This window comes from Pristis pectinata, chromosome 9, assembly GCF_009764475.1.
Source record: "Pristis pectinata isolate sPriPec2 chromosome 9, sPriPec2.1.pri, whole genome shotgun sequence".
Lineage (NCBI taxonomy): Eukaryota > Metazoa > Chordata > Chondrichthyes > Rhinopristiformes > Pristidae > Pristis > Pristis pectinata.
In genome coordinates this window covers 81,814,158-81,836,990 of record NC_067413.1, presented here as the reverse complement: position 1 = coordinate 81,836,990, position 22,833 = coordinate 81,814,158, and the positions used below count along the sequence as shown (strand labels likewise).

Sequence of the window (22,833 nt, the reverse complement as noted above, 5' to 3'; positions counted from 1 at the left end):
TACTCCCCAGCTCCTTAAACCTGTGTCCTCTTGTGACAACCATTTCAGCCCTGGGAAAAAGCCTCTGACTATCTACCCGATCAATGCCTCTCATCATCTTATATACCTCTATCAGGTCCCCCCTGATCCTCCGTCACTCCAAGGAGAAAAGGCTGAGTTCACTCAACCTGTTTTCATAAGGCATGCTCCCCAATCCAGGCAACATCCTTGTAAATCTCCTCTGCACCCTCTCTATGGCTTCCTGTGCCCCTGTGCGTACATGTACTTGTGCATGTGACAATAAACTCGACTTTGACATCTGACATCCCGGGTGGATACTGCAGTAAAATGCAATGAAATTCAATGACTTACCTTCCTCCTCCTGGTTGCCCCTTTAGCTCCCGGCACAGATTCACAGACCACGCCTATTGCTTCCCTTGTGACCTGCGTCCAACATCTGAATGAACCTATGCTATGTCTAGGCTTTTTATTCCTAATGTTATCCCTTCAAAGATGTGCTTTATTCTCTACAGATACAACAACTACAGCTTAACTCAATGCATGGACTAATTTCACATCACATCCTTATTTTTACACTCTATACACCTAAGCACAATATCAGGGATTCAGGTCTATCCCCCACCCTGTCCCCCTTTATGTTTCACCCACAATGTTCTACACAAGGTTCTTCGTGCCTCCTTCATTTACAATAATCCCAATTACTTCCTCTCCCTTTTTCTACCTACCAGGTGTAATATCACCCTTCATGTTGCCCATCCTGCTGGCTGCATCTTATCAATTGTCAGACCCCTGCTTTCGCATTATCAGGCATAAACGGTTTTACGTCTTCCATTTCCAATGCAACAAAGTGTGAAACCGTATCCCATTCTACAAAACACCTATCAGCATTAGAAAATGATTAAGGCCATTAAGATTTTAAATCTTGGAACATGACAAAAAAACATAGATGCTGCAAATGGAGAAGAAAATTGAAAATGCTGGAAACACTGAGCATCTGTGGAAAAAGAAGCAGATTTAACATTTCAGGATGAAACCCTTTCATCAGAAGCTTCCTTCAGAAAGCTCGAAGCGTTCACTCTGTTCCTCCACCCACAGATGTTGCCTGACCTGCTGAGTGTTTTTGGCATTTTCTGTTCTTATTTCAACTTCTCAACATAAGAAAAATAGAAAAACCTACAGCACAATTCAGGCCCTTCAGCCCACAAAGCTGTGCTGAACATGTCCCTACCCTAGAAATTACTAGGCTTACACATAGCCCTCTATTTTTCTCAGCTCCATGTACCTATCCAACAGTCTCTTAAAAGACCTTATCGTATCCGCCTCCACCACCATTGCCAGCAGCCCATTCCACGCACTCACCACTCTCTGAGTGAAAAACTTACCACTGACATCTCCTCTATATCTACTCCCCAGCACCTTAAACCTATGTCCTCTTGTGGCCACCATTTCAGCCCTGGGGAAAAGCCTCTGACTATCCACCCGATCAATGCCTCTTATCATCTTATATACCTTTATCAGGTCCCCCCCATCCTCTGTCTCTCCAAGGAGAAAAGGCCGAGTTCCCTCAACCTGCTTTCATAAAGCATACTCTGCATTCCAGGCAGCATCCTTGTAAATCTCCTCTGCACCCTTTCTATGGCTTCCACATCCTTCCTGTAGTGAGGCAACCAGAACTGAGTACTCCAAGTGGGGTCTGACCAGGGTCCTATATAGCTGCAACAATACCTCCTGGCTGCTAAATTCAGTTCCACGATTGATGAAGGATGATACATCATATGCCTTCTTAACCACAGAGTCAACCTGTGCAGCCACTTTGAGCATCCTATGGACATGGACCCCAAGATCCCTCCGATCCTCCACACTGCCAAGAGTCCTACCATTAATACTATATTCTGCCATCATATTTGACCTACCAAAATGAGCCACTTCACACTTATCTGGGTTGAACTGCATCTGCCACTTCTCAGCCCAACTTTGCATCCTATCTATGTCCTGCTGTAACCTCTGACTGCCCTCTATACTATCCACAACACATCCAACCTTTGTTTCATCCACACATAATCCCTTTTGCATCTTTTCCCCACTATTAGCCTTGGAATATGAGTTCTAGTAAGGACAAAATGTATTTCCAATCTGAAGTTATATTTTTCAGTGTTCCCCAGTAAACCCTGTGGTTATCTTCCGTTCCCTCTGAAATGTTACCGTACATCGCAAGTTCAAACAATAGGTAGGGACATGGTGGGCACAGCTTTGTGGGCCGAAGGGGCTGAATTGTGCTGTAATTGTTCTATGTTCTAAAAAGTAGCAATGGTTCAAATTGAGGGAAAATCGATTAGATGTAGGAAGTGACTAAAATTAGTTTACGTTGTAAGTATTAACTAATGAAGCTCTTTAAGTCAAAAGCTTCACGTTTAAAGACGAGCAACATTAGTAAAGATTTAAAATGGAAAACGTTTTAATTGCCAGACTGTTACATTCCATTGCTGGAGGGATACTCCTGCTTCTGCCCCTTACCCAAGAATCGTTTCCCCCTCGGGTTGAGTGCTGTGCGTGTGGGCGCAGAAGGTTTGCAGAAGATTCCAACCAGGTTGTTTTTCTACTTGACGTACTTGTGATGTTTCCATTATTTTCCAGTGCGATATACGCAGGGCTTGCTTTCACACCGACTGCTTCGCTGGATAACTGAGAGCAGAAGAATATCTGCGGTTTTTAGTTCCAATAAAAATAATCTTTTGCCTGTTTCCTCCAGTAATTATGCGTTACTGTTGTTGTCCTGTTCTTTTTCACTTGCTTGTGTTCACCTTTTGCAGACCTGCCGAGCTGTGTTCCATTTCCATATTGCGCTGCTTTATCGAGATATTCGAAGCGACGAAGAGCACCCAGACCCTGTCTCTGTGATAATGCGTCTTTTTTTAAAACCAAATCAGTAACCCTAGTAGCCTTTAGTATCTAAGTCAATGCGTTGCTTTTGTTTGGCCATGGAATTAAACGTCACGTTCAAATTAGAGTATTTTGTTAAGACGTGGATAGCACAGTTTTCTCATGGGTTTGAGGATAGACAGCGTTTCATGGAACACATCACAGCCAATTCAAAATTAAGCCTACATGATAAGTTATTTCTGTCCTCATAACACCTGCATACAATTACAAAACACATCTCTATTTCAACACAAGGTAAGTTCACACTGTAGTTTTAGATTACCGAAGCACATTTGAAACGAAATGTATTTTATTTGTTACACATTTACACCAGATATAGTTAATTTGCTGTGTTTCCTTCTAAACGCAATAAGATCGCTATTTTCACATTAAGCAGCAACACTTTACAGTTCCAACCCCGCCTGATTAATTCTAGTGCAGTGGGGAATAACAAATCGATATATTATACTGAAATATTTCACATTTGACCATCCTTAAAAACAATGAATACGCTGTGTTTTGTGCGTTGTTTAAAGGATTAACTTGGGCGTCGTTGTCGTGAAATGCAACAGGAGAAATTGCTCTGCTATAATTTATTCAACAATCGTTATTATTTAATTTGTAATTCGAAATAGCTTAACGCGTTTGAGACAGGTTTTAAAAGCAGGTTTCCAGTCCGCATGGAGCAGGTTAGGATGCCCGTGTATAATTAAAGACCAGCGGTTTGTTTATAAGTTCGCCTTTGGGGTATTTAACAATACTCTCGGCCTTGGAAAAGCGAGTCTGACCTCACTAGGAACCCCGAGCCGATCGATTTTCTGCTTTCATAAGACTTTGTCTCGGTAGATGTAACTAGATCTGAAAAACGTGGGGCAGAAGCAGCATCGAGCATTTTTCCATATTAAGCCATTTAAACAGGTTCGATTTCCTTGGTCAACTGAGAGTTCTTGCTTTGCAGTCTTCCTAAATTCTGATCTTTTAATCTCCTCCCCTTCCCGGTAAAATTTTAAAATCTTGACTTGACTTGAAATTTAGCCATGCATCTAGTAAAGTCTCCGCTGGCATTAATTACACGGTGACATAAATAATTTTACCTTGGTGTCTGTACTCAAAGAATTGAAATTTCGTGATTTGTTTTACAAACATTCAGACCGTGTTCCTGACATTCAAGTATAATCATCCTTACAAAGTCTCTCTCAATAACAAAATGTCAAAAGTATGTTATTGTATGAGATTCTTCAGTGGGAACCCTATGTATTATCCACAGGGTGAATGATTACTACCATGTAACGTGCACGATAGTCTTCCCTCTTATTTCCGTATATTTAAAATGGGTACAATGTGTTTAAAGGCTATTTATAGAGATAATTGAACATTTGAACGCCCTCAACCCCCCCCCCCCCAAAACGCAGCCTAATATCTCTGTTGTAATAGAAGTGATCATTTTTAGAAGATATCTTACTTCTGAGTACTTGTGGACTTGGACAGGATCTGGAAATGTTGGGGGGTATTCAAGGTTTCCTTTACTTTGGGAGGACAGCACTTTCCATTCGAACACGATGATTTATTGAGGTTACGAGTGCTGCCACTTCTGACAGACCAGTGTGATGACACTTCTTGGTTCCGTTCCACGACAGAGATGTGACTGGAGTCAACTTCTTTCCTGTAAAGTCTCCGCGACCCGATTGCAGAAGAAAGACCCAGATACGAAAATAAGGCCTGAATTCGTTCTGGGGTCGATAGGATCTCTACAATGTTTACAAAATCAATCAATTCTACCATAAATCTTCAAGAGGAGCTCGCTTCAAAACGCACCTGCACAAACAATCAGAAGGGTTGCCAATTTTTCCAAATTTTCAGAGATAAGTGCTATATATTTTCTTAACAAAATATTTTGCGAAGCTCAATGCAATTCGATGTAAGCGTAGAAAAGCTATCTCCACCTTCACATTTGTTGTTTTATATGTAGTAATGGTGCACATGCTTCCGACAAGTAATGGGAATACGTCTGGCATTTAAAAGGAGCCTCAGATCATTTATAAAGGATCTTAATTTATCCGATTTCACTGAGTGGGACTAAATGAGTTTGGCAACTTCTCAACTAGTCTTTAGCGTTTTAGAAAGCTGTAAGACGGCAATAAAGGAACATAAGAAGTTCTGCAAGGTGCGAAACCACAGGACATAAACAGCAGCGATCCAAAATAGGATTTTGGCCAGATAAGTAAACAGAGATGGAGAAGCGAAATTGTAAACAAGTCAGGGTTTAAAATATTGTATTTACTTTAAACTTGTTTCATATTCGTAGTCCTTGACTGTATTTATTCAAAGAGCATAATTAACTCAAAAGTAATCTTTTTCGGAAAAATACAGGAAATTATCTATCAGACAATATAAATGATGCCATTTAGGAGCAAAGAGAACACATCGTATTATATAACTTTACAACTGATAATTGAAGATAATTATACCAATGTATGTATATATACTTCACCTTAATAAAACTAAATTGCCTCTGTCATTTCATTTACTGGCTGTGGTAATTATTACACACTATTCAAAAGCTCATGTATTTGGGGAGGTCTGCGTTTTTCTTTAAAAGACTGCAGTAGCACTCACCTCTTCGTTAACCGAATGAGCTGTTTAATTACTGTTTGTTTTAACAGCGATTGATTGAAGGCTTCCAACTCAAATCCCAGTTTACATGGGATGTACCATTGGGGGACTGATAAAACCTTAGAACGTTGATCAAATGTTCAGACTCGAAGTGAATGTAAGGTACAGACATGTTTTAACATGTCCTCAATAACATCGAAACATGGAAATAGGAGAAATAACCTCTTTTCTCGCCCATTTTACTTGGGGACACTGTTGTCAGTGTTAGAGTTAGTCACTGCCATCCTGAAATGGTTAGATCCACATAGACCAAACACTTCCTGTTTAAAAGTGATAGTAGGAGCCGTCAAAACCACTAGAGGTGGGGTTTCTTCTCGACAAAGGAAGTCTTTCGCGTATGTTTTTTTTTCCTGGTATTTAACAAATTTGTAGAGGGAGACCTTTTCACTTGTGGTTCAGTTCAATTTTCCAGAGGTACCATGTCTACTGGATCTCCCAGTGACACCGAGGACATTCAGGAAATGGAATTACAGGGGCTCCATCTCAAATGTAACGGTCTGAAGCACGAGTCGAACGAGGCGGAATTCTATATCTCCGCTGAAAACACGGACGAATCGAGCTCTGACTGCAGCACCAAGAGGAAGAGGCGAGGGGCTGTCAGGAGAAAACAACTGCCCAGGCTGGGCAAAGAGGGCAAGCAATCGCAGAGAAACGCTGCCAATGCCCGAGAGAGAGCCAGGATGCGAGTCCTGAGCAAAGCCTTTTCCAGGTTAAAAACCAGCCTGCCCTGGGTGCCCTCAGACACCAAACTCTCCAAACTTGACACCCTCAGACTGGCAGCTAGCTACATCGCACATTTAAGGCAAATCTTAGCAAATGATAAATATGAAAATGGATACGTCCATCCGGTAAATCTGGTAAGAGTTGCCGATATTGCACAGCTCGATAACCCGAGAGAACCAAAGCCCACCACGGCGTCTAGGCACGAGGTGTAATTGGTATCGAGAAATGGAGTGTTGTAGTGCATTTGGATATTTTTATTTATCGAAGATACGATATCTTTATTAGTCACATGTACATCGAAGCACACAGTGAAATACATCTTTTGCGTAGAGTGTTCTGGGGCAGCTGGATGCTGCTATAACTTAATAGTTTTAAATGTTTATGGAGGCAACGTGGTCACGGCGCGCTGCAATGCAAGGGTACTTTCAGTGTAGATTACACGCGTTATTTCATGATTCAACATACAACTGCTGTTCTAATAATAATTAGTGAATATCGTATCCACTTTTGTGCATAAACTTCTGCATTCCACCACTGACCAATATTTCAGCTGATGGCAACCTCAGAAAACAGGCAGGTGCATCTTCATCAGCTGCACTGCATTCTTTTATTTAAAATTAAATATCTTGTGTATAAATATTTATTAAATACAATTCTCGTAAGCTTTTGGTAGCATATGTAACGAGGCATTAGTTTTACATGTCGTGATTTCTCCGCGTGCGTGCACACACGGGTTTTGGGGAAGGGTGGCGATTGAATATTAAAAGCTATTGCGCAATGTTAGGACGAAACCTGAGCCTCCCACTTAAAACGTTCCCGTAAAAACTCACGAACCCACAAAGTCAGACCGCTTCTTGTTTAAACAGTAGATTACTCAGGGTAGATTTGTTTTTCCACAACGATTAAATGATAATTCCTTCTGTGGGGAAATTTGAATAAAAGAACAGACTTCGTTCAAATGCCAATTCGTGGATAAGGTAAAATCAATGCATCCTTCTCTAAAAACACCCAAGATGTCTTAGATCGGCAGATTCCGCCAGCTGCCAAATCAGAAAATGGCAAACTTTAAGACAAAAGGAGCTAAATGATTTATGATATGTTATAATAGCATCAAGAGAACTTTTTACCGTAATAGTCAACGCAACTTCTAAACTGATTCTGAGAGAAAAAGCCTTTCCTTTACACTGACGGTTTAGATATTTCAACTCAAATAACTTTTATTTCTTTTATTTCTGCAAATGCAAACCTGCTGCTAATTTCTAAATGTAAATATGTCAGATAATTCCGTAGAAGTGGCACTATAATCTATGTATTGAACTGCGCGGCTGTTAGCTGTGCTTGTCTCGGGCTACTCACGGATCTAACTTTTGTAACGTTTTGTAAGCTTGTTTTGGGAGTTACTTGACTCAGACGGTCAACTCAAATAGTTTTTACATATTTCTCAAAAACTAGAATACACGTAGATTTATGTGCAGAACCCTTCAGATCTGCTGCTTTCGAATAATAATAATATCGCAGAATGTTAAGTCCTACAACAGTAAGTGGACCACATTTCTGAAATGCTTTACAGGAAGAAATTCCATCTGAATCTTACATGCAATCTGGGCCCATTAAAAGATCAGGTGTTTTTTTTTTAGTTAAATTGCTTCAACAACAAGCCCAGATAATTACAGAATTTCTTGTTAAGATCCAAATAAAAATGTATGCCAGATCTATTTCGTTAAAACCAGTAAGGTACATTTTCCCTTCAGGACATCTTAATGCAATTGAAAATGTACGAAATTATTTGTTCATCTATATTTGGATTAGGACTGATTGTTTTAAATTAATTATCTTGGGATTCAGGGAAAATGCTGACAAGCATGGGCGTTGTAATAGGCTCTCTTCAGTGCTGGTCCAGATAGTAACAAACCTTCGGTCTCTTTATTAGAACAGGTCACAAAGCTGCTGTTTGCTATTCTGTCACTAATTCCCACTTTATATTGAAAATGATTGCATGTCGTCTCATATAGATTACCGAGTAACAATATGAGTTTCCGCGGATGTTGCATGATGCTGTTAATGAGTTCAAAATTTGAGGTAAGATGGCGAGAAGAAATCTTTACTTCCTAATTCATAGAACCAGTACGCGGATATTTCAACCATCTCATTAAGGGCCGGTGGATTATTATTCTAACTACTCTGTTTCAAATTTCAGACCTGGCCATTTGTGGTTTCAGGAAGATCTGAAGTAGATAGCAAAGATCTTGCCACCACGTCCAGATTGTGTGGGACTACTGCTTAGCAATACAAGCACCTTCCACTTCAACTCCCTCATCAGCAGCAGCCACTATTCTAACGCTTGGTCAGACTGATAAAGTGGATGCTCCTTCGGAATGGTGCAGGATAGCATCCTTACTATTTTTCCTTCTTTTCTTAAAAGAAAAACGTGTTTTAAATGCATGCTTTGCAGGACAAAGCTATTACTTGCCGCAAAAACGTTTTGACGAGGGTGTGGGACAACTTATAATGCACTGTAAGTCTGCTTCTTCAGGACCTTCCCGAAGATTGTCCGGTCCTGCTCCAATTCTGGATGTCCTTTTTTATTTACACAGCGTGGGATACGATACCAGCTGCCCTCCACGCACTGAAAGCACATTCAACATTTTAAATGAGTTGAAGACGTAGCAGTATTAACCAGCGGTATATAAATTGCGAAATAATGACGACAATACGCAAGAGAAAGAACAAGCCACTTAATGCATAGTAGTTATTTTTGTATTCTTGTATATTGCAGCTCGGATGAAGGTGCCACCATTGCCTCCAGTATTTTGTTAGAACTTGGTATTTTGAGTAGTACTCAATCACGTAACCTTATCTTGTGTGGTTATCGCTTACTCTTTAAAATGTACAGTTTCGATTTTTTATATAAAAAGGATTTTCACTGTAGTTTTATTTTTTAAAAAAGTAACTTTATAAGAAGAAACAATAGCACTTTACATGTTGGTCATCAAAAAATTTGTTCTGTAAGATTTTCACATTAAAAGCAATGACTTTGAAATTCAGTGGAAATAAATTCAAAACTCCAGTGGAAATTTAAACCTGTATGTTAGGAATTTCAGACATCCAGCCAGTAGATTTGTTCTTAAGCAGGTGGATCCAGTCATGAAACTAGCTTTCAGCTTCGGAGCATGACTGACGACTTGTGTGTGTGAGTGTGTGTTTTATGGACTGGTTATGATGTAAATAATTAATGCAACAATATTGTGCTGTGGTTCTATGGCACAGTGTCCCAAAGATGCACTGTGGCAACATGCCAATGCTTCTTCAGCAACGTCTCACAAAGTAACAACTTTTTCCACCTAGGAGGTCAAGGCCAGCAGCTGCATGGGGAAGTTAGCACCTCTAAGTTCCCATGAAGTCACACAGCAGCCTGACATGTCATAGACTTTTCATTGCTGCTGCTTCAAAATCCTCGAACTCTCTACCAAATACACTGTAGGAGTCCCTTCACCACTTGGACTATAATGGTGCAAGATGATGGTCGACTCCAGCTTTCTTAATGTCAACTAGGGATAAATTTTAAAATGTGTTTTTTTTCTGGTGCCACCCACACCCTGAGAAGATTGAACAATTCCTGCCTTCTCGAAACTCACCCACAGTGCGTGCCCTGGCACATATTATCTTGCTTCTGTTGTATGGAATGGGCAAATGTGTAACTGTGAGCTCATCTCAACAGGACAGCAATGTGTGTTAACTCTATAATCGAAGCAGGTGGAATAACCCCCCTGTGATAAACAGGCTCACTAAAAGTGGTTTTTGTGGCCAGTTGTGCCATTGTTAATGTTTTACTGTGTGAAAGGAGCTAAATAGCTTTCGAGTTTTAAAACAAAATTATTAAAATCAACTGGCACCAAGAGACCAAAAAGTCCTAATTCCACTATTCACAGAGCTGGTAGTTTTTTGTTCAAGCCTCAATTAAAATAATACAATATTGATTTGTGGAGTATAATCAGCGATTCTAACACTGCTGTCAATATAATATCCCATAAAAATTCTTTCTCACCACAATTTATTTAGATGCCAAACATCAGCATAAATGGAATAAGCTAATTAAAGTGTTGACATTTGCTGCCTACTTATTTTATTGAGCAGTAATTTTAATCAATTTTTTAATAAAAACATATTATTTCACAATGGAATCCTGAATCAATTTCTTTTCAATGTTTCTGTATAATAAACCTAAAATATTGGTCACAAATTTCAGATAACAAATATGCTTCTGAACAACAGTGTTTGTTAGTTTACCTTAATAACTATTTGTGGTAGTAAATTGCCTAATTTAATCACTGGATGGTATGCTGTTTCTTTTAGTAAATTGTTCCAAGGCACTACATTGGATGGAATGTTATAATATAGCAGGATACAGGTAACAAGAGTCATAGAGTAATACAGCACAGAAACAGGCCCTTCGGCCTAACTGGTCCATGCCGACCGCAGCATCCTCTCTATTAGTCCCAGTTGACCACGTTCAGCCTATCACCCTCCAAGCCACTCCCCTCCATGTACCTATCCAATTGCCTCTTAAATGTTGCAATTGTACCCGCCTCGACCACTTTCTCAGGCAGCTCATTCCAGGTAGTCAGTACCCTCTGTCTAAAGTAGTTACATCTCAGGTCTCTTTTAAATCTCTCCCTTCTTATCTGTATCCGTGCCCTCTAGTTATGGACTCCCCAACCCTGGGAAAAAGACTATGACCATGCACTTATCCACACCCCTCATGATTTCATAAACTTCTATGAGGTCACCCCTCATTCTCCTACGCTCCAAGGAATAAAGATGCAGCATGGCCAACCCCTCCCTATAACTCAGCCCTCTAGTCCAGGCGGCATCCTCATAAGTCTCTTCTGCACCCTCTCCAGCTTGACAATGTCTTTCCTATAACAGGGTGACTAAAACTGCACACAATACTCCAAGTGCAGCCTCACCAATGACTTATATAACTGCAACATAACGTCCCTACTCCTAAACTCCATGCCCTGACTGATGAAGACCAGCATGCTGAACACCTTCTTCACCACCCTGTCTACTTGCACAACCACTTTAAGCAAACTGTGCACTTGTACTCCCAGGTCTCTCATCAGTGACCTGCCATTCATTGTATAAGTTGTACCATGGTTTGAATGTCCAAAATGCATCACCTCACACTTATCTAAGTTGAAATCCATTTGCCATCCCTCAGCCCATCTCCCTAACTGATCAAGATCTCTCTGCCATTCATTATAACCTGCTTCACTATCAACAAGACCCCCTAATTTAGTATCATCAGCAAACTTGCTAATCGTGCCATGTACATTCATATCCAAATCATTTACATACACAATGAATAACAGAAGTCCTAACTCTGACCCCTGGGGCACCCCACTAGTCACAGGCCTCCAGTCGGAGAATCAACCTTCAACCATCGCCCTCTGCTTCCTATAATCAAGCCATTTCTGAATCCACCTCGCTAGCTCCCCCTGAATCCCATGCATCCTAATCTTTCAGATCAGCCAGCCATGCGGGACCTTGTCAAAGGCCTTACTAAAGTCCTTATAGACAATATCCACCACCCTACCTTCATCCATCCCTTTAGTTACCGCTTTGAAAAACTCCAAAAGATTTGTCTAACATGACTTCCCACACACAAAAAAATGCTAACTATTCCTGATCAGGCCTTGACTATGCAAGTGATAGTAGATCTTGACCCTCAGAATTCCCTCCAGTAACTTCCCTACAACTGAAGTCAGGTTCACTGGCCTGTAGTTCCCTAGCCTGTCCTTGGAGCAATTTTTGCCATCCTCCAGTCTTCTGGAACTTAATCAATGGCTAATGACAAAGCAATTATCTCTACAAGGGCCTCTGCGATTTCTTCCCTGGCCTCCCATAAGGTCTGGGGGATGCACTTGGTCAGGCCCTGGGGATTTGCCCATCTTAATGCACTTCAAGTCTGCAAATACCTCTTTCTTCATAATAAGTATATGATCCAAGACCTCCTACTTATTCCCCTCATTTCTTTGACATCCATGATATTCTCCATAGTAAACACTGAGGAGAAATAGACATTAAGAATCTCAGCATCTCCTGCGGCTCCACACATAGGGGGCCCTGATGGTCTTTAAGAGGATTTAGCCTCTCCCTAGTTACCCTTTTACTGTTAATATAACTGAAGAACCTCTTGGTATTATCTTTAAACCTGCCTGCCAAATACACAAGTACTATGAAGTTATATTATAAAGCAGTAAAATATACACTTAAAGATGAAAGTGTACTTTGCTGCATTGCAATTCATTTTCTAAGATTTCAATGTATCTCAAGAACTAACACAACAGAAACTGTAGGAGCTGTTTAATAGTTATGGTAGCTTTATGATTTGTCAAATACTTAATTAAAGGAGTGTGCCCCATCTGGGAACGGTTTAAACTAATTTGGCAGGGGGAAGGAAACCAGGATGTTAGGATAGAGGAAGAGGTATATAGGAGCAAGTCCAAGACAGTGTGCAGTGAAGATGGAAAGAAGGACAGGCAGGTGAAAAGACAGGCTAATTTCCTGAACAATAGAAATACAGAAATATCAGCAGCAGATACTGGTCTGAATGAACTATATTTAAACTCACGTAGCATTAGAAATAATGTGGATGACCTAGTGGCACAGTTACAGGTTAAAAAATATGATATTGTGGCAATCACCGAGTCATGGTTTAAGGAAGGCTGTAAGTGGGAACTAAATGTCCAGGGGTACGCAGTGTATAGGAAAGATAGGCAGGTAGGCAGAGGGGGTGGTGTGACCCTGATGGTTAGCAATGATATAAATTCAATAGAGAGAAGGGACATGGGGTCAGAAGAAGTGGAATCATTATGGGTGGAGCTAAGAAATGGCAAGGGTAAAAGGATAATAATAGCAGTGATATACAGGCCACCTAACAGCAGCCGGGATGTGGACTATAAATTACAGCTAGAAATACAAAAAACGTGTCAGAGGGACAACGTCAAGATAATTATGGGGGATTTTAAAGTGAAGGTGGATTGGGAAAGCCAGGAAGGCAGTGGATCTCAGGAGAGCGAGTTTGTGGAAGGTCTACAGGATGGCTTTTTGGAGCAACTTGCTGATGAGCCCACCAGGGGATCGGCTGTTTTGGATTGGGTGCTGTGTAACGAACCAGAGGTGATTAGGGAACTAAAGGTAAAGGAACCATTAGGAACTAGCGATCACAATATGATTGAGTTCAGTTTCAGATTTGAAAAGGAGAAGCTGATATCAGATGGGTCAATATTTCAGTGGAACAAAGGAAGTTACAGTGGCATGAGAGAGGAACTGGCCCAGATTAAATGGAAAAGTAAGCTAGTTGGAGAGACAGCAGAGCAGAAATGGAAGGAATTTCTACGAGAAATAAGGAAAATGCAGGATAGATATATTCCAAGAAAAAAGAACGTTATGAATGGAAAAGTGGCACAAATGTGGATAATGAGTGAGGTGAAGGCTAAAATAAAAGCAAAAGGGAGGGCATACAAGGAAGCAAAAATTAGTGGGAAAACAGAAGACTGGGAAACTTTTAAAAACTTACAGAAAGAAACTAAGAAGGTCATTAGGAAAGAAAAGATGAATTATGAAAGGAAGTTGGCAGATAACATTCAAAAAGATACCAAGAGTTTTTTTAAATATATGAAGAGTCAAGGAGAGACATAGGACCAATCGATAACAGTGCGGGAGAGATTATAATGGATAACAAAGAGATGGCAGAGGAACTAAATGAGTATTTTGCATCAGTCTTCACTGTGGAGGACATCAGAAATATACCAGATAGTCAGGGATCTCAGGGGATAGAACTGAATTCAGTTAAGACTACCAGAGAGAAAGTGCTCAGGAAGCTAAATGGACTAAAGGCAGATAAGTCTCCCGGACCGGATGAGGTGCACCCCCGGGTTCTGAAGGAGGTGGTTTCAGAGATTGTGGAGGCATTGGTGATAATTTTCCAGGAATTAATAGATGCCGCCATGGTTCCAGAGGACTGGAAGGTCACAAATGTAGTTCCGCTGTATAAGAAGGGTGGGAGGCAGCATAAAGGAAATTACAGACCTATTAGTTTGACATCGGTGGTGGGTAAGTTATTGGAATCGATCCTCAAGGATGGGGTTATGGAATACTAGAGGTGCAAGGCAAGATAGGCCCAAGCCAGCATGGTTTCATGAAGGGAAGATCCTGCCTGACCAACCTATTGGAGTTTTTTGAGGAAATCTCAGGTAAGGTGGATAAGGGAGAGGCTGTGGATGTTGTGTATTTAGACTTTCAAAAGGCCTTCGACAAGGTGCTGCACAAGAGACTGATTAATAAGATGAGAGCTCATGGAATTACAGGTAGGATATTGGAATGGGTGGAGCATTGGCTGGTAGGCAGAAAGCAAAGGATGGGAATAAAAGGATCCTGTTCTGGTTGGCTACCGGTTACTAGTGGTGTTCCGCAGGGGTCAGTGTTGGGGCCGCTTCTTTTTACTTTGTACATTAATGATTTGGATAATGGAGTAAATGGTTTTGTGGCTAAGTTTGCAGATGACACCAAGATAGGTGGAGGAGTAGGGAGTATTGAAGAAATAGGAAGGTTGCAGAGCGACTTAGATAGTTTAGGAGAATGGGCAAAGAAATGGCAGATGAGATTCAATGTTGAGAAATGTGCCATTGTACACTTTGGAAAAAGAAATAAACGGGCAGATTATTATCTAGATGGGGAGAAAATTCAAAGTACAGAAGTACAAAGGGACTTGGGGGTACTCGTGCAGGATACCCTAAAGGTTAACCACCAGGTGGGATTGGCGGTAAAGAAAGCAAATGCCATGTTAGCATTTATCTTGAGAGGTATAAAGTATAGAAGTAAGGAAGTGTTGCTGAGGCTCCATAGGGCACTGGTGAGGCCTCATTTGGAGTACTGTGCACAGTTTTGGGCCCCTTATCTTAGGAAGGATGTACTGATGTTGGAGAGGGTTCAGAAAAGATTTACGAGGATGATTCCTGGAATGAAAGGGCTTACTTATGATGAGCGTTTGTCGGCTCTTGGACTGTATTCATTGGAGTAAAGAAGAATGAGAGGGGACCTCATAGAAACATTTAGAATGTTGAAAGGACTGGACAGAGTAGATGCAGTTAAGCTGTTTCCCCTGGTGGGTGAGTCCAGGACTAGAGGGCACAATCTTAAAATTAGAGGGTACCGGTTTAAAACAGAAATGAGAAGAAATTTCTTTAGCCAGAGGCTAGTGAAATTATGGAATTCTTTGCCACATACAGCTGTGGAGGCCTAATCATTGGGGGTGTTTAAGGAGGAGATTGATAGGTATCTAATTAGTCAAGGTATCAAGGGATATGGGGATAAGGCCGGAAATTGGGGCTAGATAGGAATAGTATTAGTTTAGCTCATGGAGCAGACTGGATGGGCTAAATGGCCTACTTCTGCTCCTTTGTCTTGTGATCTTGTGATCTCCATTCTTATCATTCTGGGCTATCCTATAAGTAAGTGGTTGAGAAAGTAATTATCACAATTAGTAATTCTAATATGTGACATCTTAAGTTGTAAGTTCAAATGCCACAGACTTTGCAGTTAAAAGAGAAAATAGCTGTCTGTAAGGAGTTTGTACGTTCCCCCGTGTCTGCGTGGGTTTCCTCCGGGTGCTCCGGTTTCCTCCCACATTGCAAAGATGTACGGGTAGGTTAATTTGGGTTTAAAATGGGCGGTGTGGACTCATTGGGCCGAAAGGGCCTGTTACAACACTGTAAATAAAATTTTTAAAAAATTAAAAAAAAAGTTTCTTTTGACAGTTCTTATAATGGAAATACAGATAATTACCTTAAAAAGAAATTTTAACTATCATAGGTTGTGAATCCGACAGTAACCAAGAAATTAGTAGTAAGAAAAGCAAATATTAATCCAATATTGTTAATAGTGATGGTGAATGGTGAAGAGGACAATGAAAGAAGTATTAAGCTATAATTAACACCTCCTCAACTTGAACTGTTGCAAAATTATAGGCCGGATGTAACCGTCAGTGATGAATGAATGGTGCCAGCCATTTGCTACACTTGCACTTTCCCACAGACTTTCTGAGAGCTTTTGCACAAGTTAACATCACAGCCAAAGAAGTGCAGCAACCTCAGCAGAGCATCTGTGTCTGTGTAAACAGGGTGAACAACTGTGCGCCTCCTTAACAAATCATGTTGAAGAATCATATGCATAAAATCCTCTGTATTGGGTCACCTATGTTAAATCCTTAAAGCCAATATACAATAGCAAACATTGATACTTTGCTGCATTTTACATCCTGTGTTAGTTTTTTTAGGCAATGGAGTGAACCATTTTTGTGTTTTATACATCTATTATCACATTGTTGCTAGTTCCTTCATTTTAAATGCAGTAAACAGGATTAGAAATCTTTTTGAATTTCAGTAGTGGTCTACAATCTGGGTGAAGATGATAGATTTGGAGCCCACAATTTAAAAAAGGAGGGAGGGAGAGGGAACTACAGACCAGTTGGCCTAACATTGTCACCTGACTTGCTGTGCATGTCCTACAGCACTGCATTTCACAACCTTTTGCTCTCCTTTGTTTGTATTCTCACTCTCTTTTTCTCCCTATCAACCAGGTGATCTCTATAGTCCAGAGGACTGTAGAGGTCATCTACTAGAGGAACAGCACCTCATGTCCCATCTGTGCAGCCCAAACCTGGTGGTATGAACAGTGAATTCTCCAACTTCCGGTAACTGCTCCCCCCTCCCTTTTCTCTCCCCTCCTGATCTACCTGGCCCCCACCTTCATGTCTCTTTCCCCTCCTACCCCCTTTCTATTTGCCCATCACCCATACACTTCTCCCACTGATTCCCCTCCCCCATTACTCCCCCTGCCCTCCCCACCTCCCTCCCTTTACTCCATGCTCCACCTTTCTCCCCTATTAGATAACATCATCTTCACCCTCCTGTCACTTCCACCTATCTCCTCCCAGCTTCTGGCACCAATCCCACTCTGCCCTCTCCCATCTGCCTATCAAACCCCTCCCTCACCTGGATCCACCTATCCCCTGCCAGCTCTTACTCCATTCCTTCCCTCTACCTATTTATATTAGCTATCTCCCTTCTATCTTTCTGTCCAGATGAAATGGATGCTGCCTGACCAGCTGAGTTCCTCCAGCATCTCATGTGTTGCTCCAGATTCCAGCATCTGCAGTCTCGACCTCTACAGTTTATTCCCATGGCACCCCTGACCCTGCCCTATCAAGGATATTCCCTTTGTTTAACCATACCCCCCAGCCTGGAAATTTCCAGGAAGGGGAGAGCTGTGCAGCCAGAGCTTCCATCACATCCAGTGGGAGGTGATGAGAGAAACAGTAGGATTCCGGTGGTCCGCCAGTCTCCTGCAGCCCTGAGCCTCGCATCACTGAGCTGAGTGGCCACATTGCTCCCTCCAGCCAGTCCAACTCCAGCCCCGACTGACAGCCTCTCCACTGCAGCCTCTCCCTCGCTAGCATGGACAATTCACTGCTGTGGGAGCACCAGTGCATGGCGGGAGTTCGTCCCAGATTCTTGTCAAAGCAGTGGGGAGGGCAGGAGGGAAGAGGCACCCAGGTCCTTGTTACAGTAGCTCACAAACAAAGTGGATGTCTTTTTTAAAGTATTGTGGTGGGGGTTGGGGGGGAGGTAAGATAAGACAAGATATTTATTTATTAGTCACATGTACATCGAAACACACAGTGAAATGCATCTTTTTGCGTTACTAAGAACGTGCTGGGGGCAGCCCGCAAGCGTTGCCACTCTTCCGGTGCCAACATAACATGCCCACAGCTCTAAACCTGTACATCTTTGGAATATGGGTGGAAACTGGAGCACCCAGAGGAAACCCACTCAGACACATGGGGAGAACATATAAACTCTTTACAGACAGCGGCGTGAATTGGACCCGTGTCGTTGGTGCTAGAATGGTGTTACGCTAACCACTGTGCTACTGTGCTACTTTCTAGTGGGACATCAGACTGGAGGAGAAAAAGCACTCTGACCATGAGTCAGTGCTTTGTGGGGTGGTGCTATCTGAGGCATTGGTGTACCAGAACACTAATGGGACTAAAGGCTGACAAGTCCCCTCCACCTGATGGCATGCATCTTAAGTCTTAAAGGAAGTAGCCACAGGGATAGTAGGTATGTTGGATGAAATCTACCAAAATCCCTGGATATTGGAAATGTCCCAGAGGATTGGAAAACCACTATTCAAGAAAGAAGGGAGACATAAAGCAGGAAATTATTGTCCAGTTAGCCTAACATTTACCATTAGGAAAATGCTAGAATCCATTTTTATGAAAGTAAGAGCAAATATTTAGAAAATCAAAAGCCAATCAAGTAGAGTCAACTTGATTTCATAAAAATGAAATGGTGTTTGACAAATTTGTTCAAGTTCTTTGTGGATGTAACATGTGGCATGGAGACAGGGGAATCAGTAGATGTAGTGCATTTGGATTTCTGGAAGACATTTGATAAGCTGCTATACAAAAGGCTACTGCACAAGCTGAACAAGCTAAGAGAGCACAGAGTTGGGGGTAATATACTGGCATGGATTGGGGATCATCTAACCAACAGAAAACCAAGAGGCGGAATAAATGAGTCATTGTCGGACTGGCAATCAGTAACTAGCGGCCTGCCACAGGGATCAGTTCTAGAGCCTGAACTCTTTATACCTGATATTAATGACTTGAATGAATGTACTGTAGCCACATTTGTTGATAATGCACACATATGTGGGTTAGCAAGTTGTAAAGAGGGCATAGAAAGCATGCAAAAAAATAGAATAAGTGTACGGGCAAGAAGTTTGTAAATGGAGTATAATGTGGGGAAATCTGTGGCTTTCCTCCTTGGAAGGATTAAAAAGCAAATTATTATTTAACTAGAATGTGAGTACAAAATATTGCCATGCAAAGAAATCTCGGGATCCTAGTGCACGAAACACAGAGGTTTGGCATGCCGTTACAGCAAGTAATTAGACTGACAAATGGAATGTGGGTCTTAATTGCAATGATTGCAAAGCATAAAAGAAGATAAGTTTGAATGCAAATTTACAGGGTGCTAGTGAGACCAGACCTGGAGTACCAGGTTCAGTTTTGATTTCTATATGTATGATAGGATGTTCTTGCGATGGATGTTGTGCACAGGAGGTTCATTAAGTTGATTCTTGGGATGAGTGGGTTGATGTATGAAGAGAGGTCGAATCAGCTGGGCCTCATTGGAGTTTAAACGAATGAGAGGGGATCTTATTGAAACAATGAAGATTCTGAAGAGCAACACACAAAGGAGCTCAACAGGTCAGACAGCACCTATGGACAGAAATGGGCAGTCGACGTTTCGGGTCGAGACCCTTCATCTGGACTGAAAGATAGAGGGGAGATAGCAGTAGAACAAGGTGGAGGGAAGGGGTTGGACAAGAGCTGGTGGGTGACAGGTGGATCCAGGTGAGGGGAAGGATAGGCAGATGAGGAAGGATGGAGAGTGGGAATGGCATCAAAATTCGGAGGTGATAGGTGGAAGTGCCAAAGAGCTGAAGATGATGCAATCTGATAGGAGAGGAAGGTGGAACATGAAATAAAGAGTGGGAGGTGGGGAGAGGAACTAATGGGAGGAGTGTGTGGGTGATGGGCAGATGGAGAGGATGGGGGAGAGAAAAGAGATAGGGTGATCGAGGCCAGATGGATCTGGAGGAGAGAGAAAAGAGAACAGGGACAGAGGGGGAGCAGTTACCAGCAGTTGGAGAACTCAATGTTTATTCTGCCAGGTCGGAGACTATCCAGGTGGGATATGATTTCTCTAATTTGCATTTAGCCTCAACTTGACTGTAGAGAACACCGGGGACAGACAAGTCGGTGGGAATGGAAAGGAGGATTAAAATGGCTGACCGCCAGGAGATCCCGGCTGGCATGGCAGACAGAGCAAAAGTGCAGGGTGAAGTGACCACCCAATCTGTGTCCAGTCTCACCGATGTAGAGGAGACCACAATAGGAGCACCAGATACAATAAATAACGCTGGGGGATTTGCATGTGAAAGACGACCTCACCTGGAAAGGCCATTTAGGGCCCTGGATGATAGTGTAGGGGCAGGTGTTACACTTTTTGTGGTTACAGGGGTGAATGCCTGGGGAAGGAGGGAAGGTATTGGACGGAGAGGGATGACCGGACCGGGGAGTTATGGAGAGAGTGATTCCAGAGAAGAGGGGGAAGATGTGGCTGGCGGTGGAATCCTATCGTAGATGGCAGAAGTCGCAAAGAATGACATGTTGGATGCATAGGCTGGTGGGGTGGAAGGTGAGGACTGGGTCATCTCTATCCTTGTTTTGCCTTGGGGGGGTGGTATGGGATGACGGTAGAAGTGTGGGAAATAAAGGAGATGTGGATGAGGGCTCTATCAATAACAGTGGGGAGGAAACCCCCATTTCTGAAAAAGGAGGACATCTTGGATGTCCTGGAGTGGAAGGCCTCATCTTGAGAACAGATGCGGTGGAGACAGAGGAACCAAGAGAAAGGAACAGTGTCCTTGCAAGTGACAGGGTGGGAGGAGGTGTAGTCAAGGTAGCTGTGGAAGTCAGTTAGTTTGTAATAGATGTTGGTGGATAATCTAGAGAAACAAAGGACTGCAGATGCTGGAATCTAGATGAATAATCTAGTCTAGTCACAGAATAATCTAGTCACAGATTATCAGTGGATAATCTGTCTCCATAGATGATGCCTGACCTGCTGAATTCTTCTAGCTTTTTGTGTGTTGCTCCAGATTCCAGCATCTGCAGTCTCTTATGTCTCCAAGATTCTGAGGAGGATTAACAAGGTGGATCCCGATACAATGTTTGCTCCAGTGGAGATATCTAGAATCAGGGGCCACAGGATCAGAATAAGTGGTCACTCACTTAAGGTGATGAGGAGTAATTTCTCCTCTCAGAGGGTTATGGAATTCTTTACCCCAGAGAGCTGTGGAGATGGAGTCACTGAATATATTCAAGGCAATGATTGACAGAATTTGAACTCCAAGGGAGTCAAGGAATATGTGGACAGGAAGGGTAAGTTAAGTTAGGCCAAGATTAGATCAGCCATGATCTCATTGAATGAAACAGGTTTGAGGGGCTGAGTGAAGTGTTCCTGCTCCTGTTTGTTATGTTCTTATGTTCACATCACCTGCATTCAACAAGACTGTGTTACTTATAAGCATCCAAAAAACACGTCCAAGAGATAAATCAACTATTTGCCTTTGCTCATTACCTTGTTGCTTGTTTTCCATCTGCATAAGTCTTAGTACTGTTACACGGTTTCCCAGCAATCCCCCCTGCCCCCCTTCCCCCAGAATGGCTGCTATAGCTAGTGAAAGACTTCAGTGAAGGATACAAGTGGCTGCTTAGGTCAACCATGTGCAACTCTGGGCCTGGAAGACCTGGCTTTGGAGTGAACCCTCTGGTTGACAGGCAATATCAAGTGTACTGGCGAGGGTGGAGTCCTGGTGTGGGGGAGCTCGATGCTTTCATTCTAAGAGAGGGCACCAGGTTTATGATCCCTGAAGCCACAGTGTATCACTAATATATCAATATTGGAGAACAGCTTGCTGGACTGATGTGACAGACACAAAGCCTTGCTCAGAGCCCTGGCTTCTGCTGGCTAAGCTTCAATTAAGGCTCAGGTAGAGTTTGGCTTCTGCTTGTGCTGCAACAGAAGCCGAGAGATGGATCGTCAGATGGTGTGTGATGGTTGTGTCTTGAAATAGAACCACCTCTGCTCTGTGCTGGTAAACAAGAGATGTTGAGCTGTCTCCGTTCAATGTTATTGGACATAGACTGCTTCTCACTATTAGATTTGGACTGCTCCATGCTATTGGATGTGGATCACTCCATACTCTTTCACATTCCACTTATATTCTGTGTCAAATATGGCAACACCCCAAGCAACTAACTGTCTCTAACCAAGAGCCTTCCTCCAATGTAAGTCTTATCATGGGCCTCAACTGAGCATTTTTTAACACAAGTGTTGAACCTCATCTTCAGGGAAGCTGCCACCTGGGCCACAGTATTCCCAGCTCAGTTACAGCCTGTTAATGTCCCATGATTAATCACTGACTGATCTCACCCTAATCTGATCTCATTGCATTACTGTCCGAGCTGGTGTGTATTAGATTGCAATAGATTGGATAGGGGTGACGGTCATCTGCTTTGCTTTCTGTAACTACAAAAGTATTAGTGCTGGTGATGATCAGAGGAGGGGAGGGAAATGGGCCACTATAGGGACATGCATACATTATCTGCAGCCTGTAAATCAAAAGAGAGTATACGATTTGAGGAAGTGGAATAGAGAGATGGAGGATTAGTCTGAAGCCTACCATCATCATCTATGGCCTTTACGTCTCCTGAAATTAAGGGCTTCTGCAATGACTCTCCATTGGTATTGGGTAGTTTCTCCTCCAGGGCACTTACCTTAGGTATCCAGAGCTGCCTTCTCCCACTAGCAATTGACC

The 22,833-nt window shown here is 42.2% G+C and overlaps 1 protein-coding gene across 1 annotated transcript; it reads left to right on the top strand.

The window, feature by feature from the left end:
- The first annotated feature begins 6,011 nt into the window (after positions 1-6,011).
- Positions 6,012-8,599, top strand: LOC127574525 (transcription factor 21). Its single transcript, XM_052023567.1, has 2 exons — positions 6,012-6,449; positions 8,513-8,599. The coding sequence occupies exons 1-2, from the start codon at positions 6,012-6,014 to the stop codon at positions 8,597-8,599; spliced, it is 525 nt and encodes a 174-aa protein (XP_051879527.1).
- Positions 8,600-22,833: the final 14,234 nt, after the last annotated feature.